The sequence below is a fragment of the Rhinopithecus bieti genome, unplaced genomic scaffold (assembly GCF_001698545.2).
Source record: "Rhinopithecus bieti isolate Rb0 unplaced genomic scaffold, ASM169854v2 scaffold_23869, whole genome shotgun sequence".
NCBI lineage: Eukaryota > Metazoa > Chordata > Mammalia > Primates > Cercopithecidae > Rhinopithecus > Rhinopithecus bieti.
In genome coordinates, this window is record NW_016810959.1 from 512,624 (window position 1) to 525,869 (window position 13,246).

Below are 13,246 nucleotides of genomic sequence, written 5' to 3' on the forward strand. Positions count from 1 at the left end.
TAGGTAAGGTTTTGATCATTGAGCAGTTCTTGGTGCTTTCGTTCATGAAATGTCATCCAGTTTCTGATTTCTGGCTGTAGCTTCCCTACATGCCATTATTTGTAGCTGTCATATGTGTGCTGATATACTTAGATTATTTCTTCTGCTTGCCCTGCTTGTGGTTTGATTTCTCCCTTTTCATTTAGCTGCTGCGTGTCATCCCTGCTTGTAAGCATTCATTGTCTGTATAGTCAGTCTGACTATACAGGTTTTCAGTGCTTGTGGGGTTGATTGTGTTTTGCCTGGGATGTTGGCCATCTTGTTTTGCAGTTAAGACTGCTGCTGGGTCATTGATGAAACTAACCATAACATCAGTCTCAGTTTCAATTCTCAAATATTTATACCTTTACGTTCTTTTTTGTTGTTGTTGAGACAGGGTTTCACTCCTGTTGCTCAGGCTGGAGTGCAATGTTGTCATCATGTATCACTGTAGCCTCGACTTCCTGGGCTCAAGTGATCCTCCTGCTTCAGCCTCTTGGGTAACTGGGACTACAGGCGCACGCCACTGTGTCCAGCTAACTTTTTTGTATTTTTTGTAGAGATGGGATTTCACCATTTTTCCCAGGCTAGTCTCGGGCTTCTGAGTGTGGCCATCTGCTGGTCTCGGCCTCCCAAAGTGTTGGGATTACAGGCATAAGCCATCACGCCCAGCCTGTACCTTTACTTTCATCATTCCCCTGTGGTTTAAAGCTAGGCCCTTCTGGCACTATCTTTTGTCTAACTCTTTAAGGAACATTCTGGACTTAATTTTTTCTTCCCATCTGTCCTTCAATATGACACTGGATAGTGGGCTTCTGGGCAATTAAAATTTATCAGTATAAATCATGGTTACATATTTAGTTGTTTTAGAATGTTACAATTACATAAACCTGCAGTTTTAAAGTTGGATATAGCTGTATACTTTGATAAACTTCATTTTTTGTTTTATAAAATGAGTTTATACAGGTTGTCAACTTAAGTAGAAAAATCTTACAATTGAAGAGACTTTAAAGGACAAGTACTCCCACATCTCACCCAAGAACAAATGTTCCTTCCACACAGTATCTTCCTTTAGCAGTTAGAACCCACTCTCATGAAATAGCATATTTTTCTGTCAGAACAGTTTTACCCAGTGTTACCTTTGTTCTGTGTATAGGAACTCACTGACCATCTTGAGATCCAGTCATCATGTGGTATTGTGAGATCCACTATATTCTCAAGTACTAGAAACCTGTATTAATTGATATGAAGCCTGAAAAAAAGAGTGACTGTAGCAATTGGATTGGTGATGAGGGCAACTGGCAGAAGTGTGGAAGTTAATAGCAGCTGCTATTCATTTACAGCTCCAGAGTGGGTGATCCAAAGAGTTGTTGAAGCTGAGCAGGTTCTGGCTGGGCCTGGGTATGGAAGAGAGGGAGTCGGTTTTAGTTGGCTTTTTTTTCATCATTGTTTTTATTTAGTGTTTACTACATGACTTTCACTGTGCTAGGGATACAAAAAGGAATAAGAAGAGTATCTTAAAAGGCAGAATTGTTTTTTCCTGCTGGAATTTTGAGCAGTCTTAGTATTTCCTTAGTGTGTTTGTTCCAAACCAGAAGCATTATTTCTTCCTTTTATATAGGTAGTATTTAACTTAAATAATAAACCAGATAATTAAAATCATTGATCTGTGTAAGTAGGCTGGGTGTAGTGGCTCACGCCTTTAATCCCAGCAGGCCGAGGTTGGCGGATCATGAGGTCAGGAGATGAGACCATCCTGGCTAACACGGTGAAACTCCATCTCTACTAAAAAAAAAATACAAAATATTAGCCGGGCATGGTGGTGGGCGCCTGTAATCCCAGCTACTTGGGAGGCTGAGGCAGAAGAATGGCGTGAACCCGGGAGGTGGAGCTGGCAGTGAGCCGAGATCGTACCACTGCACTCTAGCCTGGGTGGCAGAGCGATACTCCGTCTCAAAAAAAAAAAAAAAAAAGACAAAAGTTAAAAAGGCTTAGGAAAATGTAGATTATTTTCTCTCTGTGATCCAATTCTTGTGCTTTTTTTCCTTTAATACTTTATTCTGGAAGGATTTTAATAAGGAATGAAAGTACAGTTAATCTTTTTTTTTTTTTCTTCTTTGGATGCAGAGTCTTGCTCTGTTGCCTAGGCTGGAGTGCAGTGGTGCAATCTTGGCTCACAGCTTCTTGGGTTCAGGTGATGCAACTGCCTCAGCCTCCTGAGTTGCTGGGACTACAGGCGGATGCCATCACGTCCTAGGGCTAATTTTTGTATTTTTAGTAGAGATGGGGTTTTACCGTGTTGGTCTTGAACTCCTGATCTCAAGTGACCTGCCTCCCTCAGCCTCCCAAAGTAATGGGATTATAGGTGTGAGGTACCGCGCCCTGCCTAATCGTATTTTCTTTAGTATAGATGCCTTTAAAGTTTGAAAGTTCAAAGTATTTTACTATTATTTCCCAGGAAATGAGGCTTGAAGTGAGAAAATGTAGCCAGGGGTTATCAAGAGCTGGAAAGCACTGACATCCATTTGATAGTTAAAGATGGGAAGGATTGAGGTAGGGGTTAGGAGGATGGGTAGGGGGGAGATGGGAGGGACGGGGAGGGGAGAGAGAGAGAGAGAGCGCGGCGTGTGCGCACGTATGCCTGTGTGTGTGTTAGGGTGTTTATGTTTTGGAATTTCATTTGTTTTTCCATTTTGTACTACAGTCACGCATTACTTAATGACAGGGATACGTTCTGAGAAATGCATCATTAGGCGATTTCATTGTGCAAACAGAACGTACTTAGACAAAGCTAGATGGGAGAGCTTACCACACACCTAGGCTTTATGGTGTAGCCTGTTGCTCCTGACATGTTGCTGTACTGACTATTGTAGGCAATTGCAATACAATGGTAAGTATTTGTGTATCTAAACATAGAAAAGGTATAGTAAAAATAGATATAAAAATGGCACACCTATATAGGACACTTAACCATGAATGGAGCTTGCAGGATTGCAAGTTTCTTTGGGGAGTCAGTGAGTAAATGTGAAAGCTAAGGACACTACTATAGCCTTTTAAACACTGTACATGTATGCTGCACTAAAGTTATAATAGTTTCTTCAGTGATAAATTAACCTTAGCTTACTGTAATGGCTTGTTTTGTTCTTTTTGCTTTTTGTTTTGAGACAATCTCCTATCACCTAGGTTGGAGTGCAGTGGTGTGAACACTGTTCATTGCAGCCTTGACCTCCTGGGCTCAATTGACCCTCCCACCTCAGCCTCCCTAGTAGCTGGGACTACAGGTGGACACCACCACACCCTGCTGAGTTTGTATTTTTTGTAGAGGTGGCGTTTCGCCATGGCCAGGCTGGTCTTGAACTCCTGGGCTCAAGCGATCCTACCCACTTGGCCTTCCAAAGTGCTGGGATTACAGATGTGAGCCACTGTGGCCAGCCAGCTTACTGTAACTTTTTAACATTATGAACGTTTAAATTTGTTTAAAACTTTCTGGCTATTGTTAGTAACACTTAGTTTAAAACAAACACACTGTACTACTGTACAAAAATATTTTCATTCTTTATGTCTTTATTCCGTAAACTTTTTTCTATTTTTAAAATTATTTTTAATTTTACTCTAAAAGTTTTTTTGTTGCCTGGGTGCGGTGGCTCACGCCTGTAATCCCAGCACTTGGGGGAGGTTGAGGCAGGTGGGTCACCTGAGGTCAGGAGTTTGAGACCAGTCTGGCCAACATAGTGAATCCCCATCTCTACTAAAAATACAATTAGCCAAGCATGGTGGCGGGAGCCAAGATCACGCCATTGTACTCCAGCCTGGACAACAGAGCGAGACTGCCTCAAAAAAAAAAAAAACCAAAAACACATTTTTTGTTTAAAACTAAGATACACTAGCCCAGGCCTATCCAGAGTGAAGGTCATCATTCTAACAGTTTTCCACCTCCACATCTTGTCCCACTGGAAGTTCTTCAAGGGGTACTAACATACGTGGAGCTGTCATCTCCTATGATGCCACCCTTCTGGAATAACTCTTGAAGGAGCTGTCTGAAGCGGTTTTACAGTGAACTTTTTTTTTGTTTTACAAGTAGACGGATAATACTCTAAAATGGTTAAAAGTATAGTAAATACATAAACCAGTACCTATGTTATTGTTAATAGTCATTCATTGTCAGGTGTTACTTACTGTATCTAATTGTGCTATACTTTTTTTTTAATGAGATGGGAGTTTTTGCTCTTGTTGCCCGGGCTGGAGTGCAATGGTGTGATCTCGTCTCACCACAACCTCTGCCTCCCAGGTTCAAGCGATTCTCCTGCCTCAGCCTCCCGAGTAGCTGGGACTACAGACATGCACCTCCACGCCTGGCCAATTTTGTATTTTTAGTAGAGGCGGGGGTTTTCCATGTTGGTCAGGCTGGTCTCGAACTCCCATCCTCAGGTGATCCACCCACCTTGGCCTCCTGAAGTGCTAGGATTACAGGTGTGAGCACCACACCTGGCCTGTATGTGCCATACTCTTACAGGACTGGCAGCGCAGTAGGTTTGTTGATGAAAGCATCACCACAAATACTCACCTAATGCATTGTGCTAATATGTCACTAAGCATTAGGAATTTTTCAGCTCCATTAAAATCTTATGGGACCGTTATATATGCAGTTTGTAATTGACCGAAACCTTGTTATGTGGTACACAACTCTGTAAAGTACATTATTATTAACTGTAGTCACCATGCTATAAGTCAGATCTCCAGAACCTAATCATTTTATAATGGGAAGTTTCTACCCTTTGACCAAAATCCCATTTCCCCTACCTGCCAGCCCCTGGCAGCCACCTTTCTACTCTTCATTCCTATGAATTTGACTTCTTTAGTGAGTCCCTACTTTTTCCCCAATGGTTTATAATCTGTTACTGTACTTAATTATTCGGGGCCTAAATATGTCCTAATTTGGCTAGTAGAGCCTCATCAAGCTGGCTGTTTGGTTCCTCTGCCATGTCCCCATCATTCAATGAAAACTTCTTTCTTCCTGGTGTAATACAGTGTTCCAGGTTCATCTTGTACCTGGTCAGCTGTAGCCTTGGGATCAAGTCCATTCTCTGAGGAGTAATGATTCTCTTTAGTGGAGAATGGTATTAGAGATTATGATAATGGGCCCTAGGTGTGTCCTTTGCTACTTGGCCCTTTTAGCAAACAGGCATAGGAAACATGCACATATACATATATTACATATATCTATATATATTCACATACATTCACATATAAATATACCTTCACATATATATGTGGATTCATGCCTATGCACATAAGTTATCTAGAAATTATGAATTCACACCGATACCTTCAGTATCAGCGCATCCTCACAGGATTATTTCTTGTCTTCTGTCTTTTTCACAGTGAGAGCCCAGGGTTCTTTCTGGCCTTATGTCTTTATCACAGTGAACAACAGCAACACATTTACTCAACCTGTAATACATCTAAATAGGTACGGAATTGCTTTGCCCATTCCACTACAATAAGTAAATTGACAAAAATTTTCAGGAATTGTTTGGCAATTCTGCACTTACCTACTCCATCCTGCCAAAGATTGAGGGTATAAAGTCAAGTAATATGTTCACAAATTACTTGGGATTATTTCTGCCTGCCTGCCTCTTGGTTGGTCAGTGCTTTGGGTTGTTTGTCTGGCTTCTCTTCACAGTATTTGCTGTCCATGTGAAATATGAGTAGGTTTCTTTGTTCTGGTTTGCTTTAAGTGTTGGGGTTTTCTATTTCCATTCTTACCGTTTTTTTTCTTTTTTTAAAATATGTACAGCATTATAAAAGTCAAAACTATATAAAAAGGTAAGTTTAATGAGGTCACTTCATCTGAGATCTGTTCCAGTCTGTCACCCACCCTTGTAGGGAACCAATTTTATTGTTTTCTGCTTTTTCTTTTCTGTGTTTCTTTTTTATAAAAATAAACAGACTAAAATTTTTCAGCTGGGCACAGTGCCTCATGCCTGTAATCCCAGCACTTTGGGAGGCGGAAGCGGGCAGATACCTGAGGTCAGGAGTTTGAGACCAGCCTGACCAACAAGGAGAAACCCCGTCTTTACTGAAAATACAAAATTAGCTGGGCGTGGTAGTACTTGCCTATAATCCCAGCTACTTGGGAGGCTGAGGCAGGAGAATCGCATGAATCCGGGAGGTGGAGTTTGCAGCGAGCCAAGATCGCGCCATTGTACTCCAGCCTGGGCAACAAGAGCAAAACTCCATCTCAAAAAAAAAATTTTTTTTTTCTTACATAAAAAGTAGCATCTATATGTGCTGTTTTGCACTGTCTCTCCTTTAAAATTTAGTAATATTTCTTGGAAATCACTCTATCAGTTCATATAGATCTTCCTCAGTATATATTTTTATAATTCTAAAAAGTTGGTTTTAGATTTTATTTTTTTCTTTAGTTTCTGTCTTCCTCCTTACATGTTGACTGTTTATATCTTTTACAATGTTTCTTTTTGATGTTGTATGTGCGTAGTTTACCCACATCCAGTATTGGCAAAATTTTATATTTTCAGCATGTCCTGTTAATATTTGTTTCTAATTTCAATTTACTGTTGTTCAAAGGTGGCTCTTAGGATTTGGTTCAGATGTTGTAAAAGAAATCACAAATTAGTTTTTAATAGATAGCTTATTTTTCTCTGGCTTACCAGTCTCTGGTTGTTTATCTCTGGGCAATTTTCAAATTGTTGCAGTGTAGGGGACTCAGGCTTCCCTTGTGTGGTGGTGTTCTACCTTTCCTAGACTGTTGATTAAGATAGAAGGAACTAGAAGGGAGGGCAGTGAGCCATCCCTAGAAGCCAGGACCCCAGAAGGTGTACCTCACTTCTCTTCACACTTCATTGACATGAGCTTAGTCACATGCCCATGCAAGCATCAAGATGTTGAGAAATCTATGTGAGCATGTGTCTAGCTAAATGTTCTTAAAGGAGAATGAAGGGGAGAATGGATATTCTCAAATCACAGGTGTTGTTGTCTCAAGATATTTATAACTTCTGTTTTTTTATTTCTAAATTTGATAATCATCTTTCTAATACAACTTGTCAACAATATTTAATGGTATTTTTAGTTGTGAGAACTGTTATTTTAGCTGATTGTGGTCATGGCTCTCATACTAGTGTCTTAGTTTTTAATTGTTGAATTATAGGCTAAGTTATGTTCTCACAAAATGCCAACTACTGCATTTTATGTTTTTTTGCACGAACTTTTTAGAACTTACGACCAAGTTATGCTATTTCCTGGTGATATTCTGAAGTGACAGTTACCTACTTTTAATAAAACCGTGGCTACCAATTATGCTTTGAAGTTATACTCACAGTAGTGGTGTGCATCGTTCTTCATGAAGACAGGAATTGACAATTTCTTCATAAAATGGCAGCTGTCTTTTAAAAGTCATTACTACCTGTAGTACGCAATTGATTCAGGCAAAGAAGAAAGACTTTGCAGTTTTATTTCTACCTATTAGCTGTGGATTAGATTTCTACACAGTGTTTCATATTGAATATTACAATTTCTAGTTCTTGATAGTACAGACACTATTGGTTTTAATTTAGGAGTTTCTGTAGTCTTCCTTCAAATAATTCAGTACTCTGAATATTTAACATGTGTTACGTTTTTTGTGTATGACTATGCTTAAAAGGAAGTTGTAAAGAGCTGAAAGATTCTTTTTAAGACTTTTCTTCTTCCTGCTTCTGATTCCAATTGTCTTTTATACAAATCCTTTAAAGAAATTTTTGACAATCCAGATCCAAATTGTTTTTTCTACTTCCGCCTTTTGAATTGCCAGTAAAGTACTGTGCGTACATACACACACAGTTATGCATTGCAGTACTTTTTCAGAGTTCATTTAGTTGTACTTCATGCTGATTGATTGAATTACTGGTGAGTCCTTGGGTGGGTAAGTCTGGGTGAATTCTGATCAGCTTACTATTTTTGTCTTCATATAGCACATAGTTTTTGAAACGTATAAATAAATTTGCTCTTGTTGTTTATAAAGTATTTATGGCTTAAAAACATTCCTTTTTTTGGCCAAGCGTGGTGGCTCACGCCAGTAATCCCAGCACTTGGGAGACCGAGGCGGGTGGATCACCTGAGGTCAGGAGTTCCAGACCAGCCTGGCCAACATGGCGAAACCCCATCTTTACTAAAAATACAAAAATTAGCCGGGTGTGGTGGCGGGCGCTCGTAATCCCAGCTACTTGGGAGGCTGAGGCGGGAGAATCACTTGAACCCTCGAGGCGGAGGTCGCAGTGAGCCGAGGTTGCATCATTGCATTCCAGCCTGGGCAACAAGAGCGAAACTTTGTCAAAAACAAAACAAAACAAAACCCATTCCTTTTTTTCCTCCTTTTTATGAGACAGCCCCAGTGAGTGGGGGATAACGTAATGTTGTCACTTTTTTTTTTTGAAATGGAGTGTAACTCTGTCATCCAGACTGGAATGCAGTGGTACAGTCTTGGCTCACTGCAACCTCCATCTCCCAAGACTCAAGTGATTCTCCTTCCTTAGCCTCCTGGAGTAGCTGGGATTACAGACGAGTGCCACCACACCCAGCTAATTTTTTTGTATTTTTAGTAGTGATGGAGTTTCACCATGTTGGGCAGGCTGGTCTCCGGACCTCAAGTGATCTGCCCACCTCAGCCTCCCAAAGTGCTGGGATTACAGACACGAGCCACCATACCTGGCCTTTTCCTCTGATTTATAGTTGTGATTCAGTAATCCAGTCGGTTAACAGCAACCTTTGTGGTGTTACTGTAAAAACCCATTTTTGTCCATTGTTTTTATAGAAGCTATATTATCTCTCATGGAGAAATGCCCCATTAGTTTGTCACTGGAATATTTTTTTCCTTAGCTTTAATGGAATGTCACATTTGAGGTTTTTCTTTCTTATGCCCTTGGAGCACTGAATATAAAAGAATAATATATTTAAGATTACTACTAGTATTGAAATATGATGAAATGAATCTGAATATTTAGAATGTTAGGTTATTATTATGAACTTTTTGCTTATTTTGTTCTAAGTATTTTTCTCATTAATTTACCTAGCAAACAGAATCCACCTCCCCCTGCCTTTTTTTTTTTGAAGACAGGATCTCGCTCTGTCACCCAGGCTGGAGTGCAGTAGTGTGATCTTGGCTCACTGCAGCCTCCACTTCCTGGACTCAGGAGGTGATCCTCCCACCTCAACCTCTTGAGTAGCTGGGACCACAGGCACGTGCCATCATGCCCAGCTAATTTTTGTCTTTTTTGTAGAGACTGAGTTTCATCGTGTTGCACAGGCTGTCTCAAACTCCTGGGCTTAAGACATCTGTCTCCCTTGGCCTCCCAACTTGCTGGGATTATAGGCGAGAGCCACCATGCCTAGCCACAATATGTATATGTGTATGTGTATATATATATATATATATATTTTTTTTTTTTTTTTTTAAGGGGGGTTTTTATTTTTTGCCCGGGGTGGGGGGGAGGTGACACGTCTCAGCTCACTGCAAGCTCCGCCTCCCGGGTTTTACGCCATTCTCCTGCCTCAGCCTCCGGAGTAGCTGGGACTACAGGCGCCCGCCACCTCGCCCGGCTAGTTTTTTGTATTTTTAGTAGAGACAGGGTTTCACCGTGTTAGCCAGGATGGTCTCGATCTCCTGACCTCATGATCCGCCCGTCTCGGGCTCCCAAAGTGCTGGGATTACAGGCTTGAGCCACCGCGCCCGGCCTATATGTATATTTTTTAACACAGAAAAAAGTTTAGGAATCGGGTTTATATGCTGTATCTGCTTTGCTTTGCTTTCTTTTCTTTTTTTTTTGAGACAGAGTTTCGCTCTTGTTGCTCAGCGTGGAGTTCAATGGCACAATCTCAGTTCACAGCAACCTCTGCCTCCCAGGTTCAAGCAATTCTCCTTCCTTAGCCTCCTGAGTAGTGGAGATTACAGGCACCTACCACCATACCTGGCTAATTTAAAAAATATTTTTAGTAGAGACGGGGTTTTACCATGTTGGCCTGCTTGGTTTCAAACTCCTGACCTCAAACTCCTGATCTGTCTGCCTCGGCCTCCCAAAGTGCTAGGATTACAGGCGTGAGCCACTATGCCCGACCTGTATCTGCTTTTTTGTTGGCCAGGCTGGAGTGCAATGGAGCAATCCTGACTCACTGCAGCCTCCACCTTCTGGGTTCAAGCGATTCTCCTGCCTCAGCCTCCCAAGTAGCTGGGACTACAGTGCCTGCCACCACACCCAGCTAATTTTTTGTGTTTAGTAGAGATGGGGCTTCACCACGTTGGTCAGGCTGGTCTCGAACTACTGACCTCAGGTGATCCACCTGCTTTGGCCTCCCAAAATGCTGGGATTACAGACATGAGCCTTTGCGCCTGGCCCTTTATCTGCTTTTCAAACAAGCATAAAATTAAGAAGATTAAAGACAATCCTGGTGGTGCAATCAGAATGACTCTGTTAACATTTAGCTAGGTTGCTAAATGGTAAGGGTGACTTTTGATTTTCCATGGAAAGTTTATTGCTATATGATATTTTTACATATTTTGTACACACACAATCACTTTCATTAAGTGAAATTAGCATGTGACATACCGCTATTGTGTGCTTTACATATACAATTCACTTGGGAGCATGTGGAATTATTGTACTGTTTTGGAATGATGTAAAGAGCTCAGTCAGTGTTCCCTTTTCTGTCTTTCCCTGTTTCTTCCCCTCTCTGCTGTGTGTGTATGTTAGCCATACACAGATACTACTTATTTTAATTTTTAGTTAGTAAGATGTGTCTTCAATATCCCTCCTCCTGTAATAAACTCTATATTAATCTTGTAAGACTTTGAAATAAAAGTCAAGAAAAAGTTCTGATGGGACTACTTCCTTTAGATTGCTTATTAGTATTAAAATGGTAAAACATCAAAAGCTTTAAAACTAATAGTGTTACTGAATTGCCTTGTTCAACAGCATAACCAATAGTTCCTTTAATATGACCTTTTAATATAAATATTCAGTTATTCTGTATGCTGTTATGTTTCAAGGACTTTTGAGATGAATGGACACATCAGTTATTCCATTTGTTTATCATATTCCTTATTAGGTAGTTAGGCTATATATTTCTATTTTCTTACGAATGTGTTAGATTTAAACTGAGCAGCACATCATCACATAACAATTATTGATAATATTTAATACTTACAAAGCACTTTTTTCTTTTCTTTTTTTTTTTTTTAAAGACAGAGTCTCACTTTGTCGCCCAGGCTGGAGTGCAGTGGCGCAATCTTGGCTCACTGCAACCTCTGCCTTCTGGGGTCAACCGATTTTCCTGCCTCAGCCTCCTGAGTAGCTGGGACTACAGGCGCTCACCACCATACCCGGCTGATTTTTGTATTTTTAGTAGAGACGGGGTTTCATCCTGTTGGCCAGACTGGTCTCAAACTCCTGACCTCAGGTGATCCACCCGCCTCGGCCTCCCAAAGTGCTGGGATTATAGGTGTGAGCCACCACAGCCAGAAGCACGTATTCTTTCAGGGACTCTTACAGTGTTTTAATTTAGAACTTTGAGCCGCCCTAGTATTTTGTTGGCTGTGGAACTAGGTAACTAGGTTATTACCTGTAGTCAATGCTTTTTAAAAAATAATTTCTCTTTTTGTTTCTTTAATTTCTTTAATTTCTTGTAAAGAACAGGGTCTTGCTTTCTTGCCCAGGCTGGTCTTGAACTCCTGGCTTCAAGTGATTTTCCTGCCTCGGCCTAGAGGCATGCTGCAATTACCAGCATGAGCCACTGTGCCTAGCCTAGTCAGTGCTTTTTAAAAAGAAGTAAAATGCTTGAGCCTTGAGGCACTCGTTCTTGCCAAAAGGCTGTTGTTACCAAAGGCTGGACTCTGAGTATGCTTGAGGTACTAAAGGTAGTTCAAATCAGGGATCCATAGCTAGCACACAAGTTATATAGCTGGTCTTTGAAAAGAATGGAAGGAATAGAGAGGTAGGTTTTAAAATTTATGTTCAGTCCACTTTATGTGTTGTGTCTCAGGAAGCCAGATCAAGTCATTGCATGAGTGCATAAATTGTTTCAGATTGCTAATGCGTCATCATGTTATGCAAACCTGGCATATAAGAATGATGGGTTTGTATACACAATACAAATGACAGTTTTTCTACTTTATTAAAGATGATATGTATTACCATTAGTACACACTAATGCTTAATGCTAATTATGTTGCTTCATTGCAGCTAGGAAGAGGAGATAAGTTTTTTAATGTAGATTTTTTGACGGTCTTGAAGTATGGTTTTCTACTTGTCTTCTTATTTTTGTGTTGTACTGAAAATAAGATTAGTTTCATAAGAGAAAATCTCTAATTTGACCAAACCATTTCTTTGAAGTTCAAAACATAATTTAACATCACATTTGTAGAGGATAGAATGAGGTGTTACCTTTCTATCTTGTCAGTCGTTGTAATTATGCAGTTTTCTCTTGAAAGTGAGGGTTTTGTTCTTTTACTTGATTTGATTTTGTAGGTTTACTGTCATTTATTCTCAATTCTGAAATTCAGTGTTAAAACTGAAAATCCTCCCCTATAAGTTTAAGTAAATTGATGGGGCAGCACAATAACCTGAATTGATGTGAGGGACTTTACATCCTTGTCCTGCTTAGTGTGACATTTTGCTGCAGAAATCATGTATGTTTTTACATGGTACTTTCTTGGATCCCACTGTGTCTTGGAATATGTGGTATATGTATTATATTTACCTTGATAAAATTTGAGAACTCTTGAGTGGTGGCACACATCTGACTGCAGTGGTTTGCTTTAAATGAGTGCATTATCTGTCATAAACTGCTGGATTCTCATTGTTGGAATGTTGTGAGGCATGAATTGGTAGTAGGAAGAATAACCTTTTAGTACAGAACACGTTGAACTATTATTATTATCATCATTACTATTTTTAAAATTTTTTTGAGATGGGGTCTTGCTTTGTCACCCAGGTTGGTGTTGAACTCCTGGGCTCAAGTGATCCTCCTGCCTCACTCTCCCAAAGTGTTGGAATTACAGGCATGAGCCGGCATGCCCAGCCCATGTTGAGTTAAATGTGTTGATTACTTAGTCAGTAAGCCTAGCAAGAGGTTTACTATTTTTTTTTTTTTTTTTTTTGAGACGGAATCTCACTCTGTCACCCAGGCTGGAGTGCAGTGATTCAGTCTCAGCTCACTGCAACCTCTGCCTCTGGGTTCAGGT

The 13,246-nt window shown here is 40.3% G+C and overlaps 1 protein-coding gene across 2 annotated transcripts in view; it reads left to right on the forward strand.

Moving 5' to 3' along the window:
• Positions 1–13,246, forward strand: part of WAPL (WAPL cohesin release factor) — an 86,546-nt gene that overhangs the window by 35,988 nt on the left and 37,312 nt on the right. For both annotated transcript variants that reach the window (XM_017893274.1, XM_017893273.1), the window contains one exon: positions 6,840–6,854. In XM_017893274.1, the coding sequence (XP_017748763.1) occupies positions 6,840–6,854 (15 nt within the window). The remainder of the gene's footprint in view (positions 1–6,839; positions 6,855–13,246) is intronic.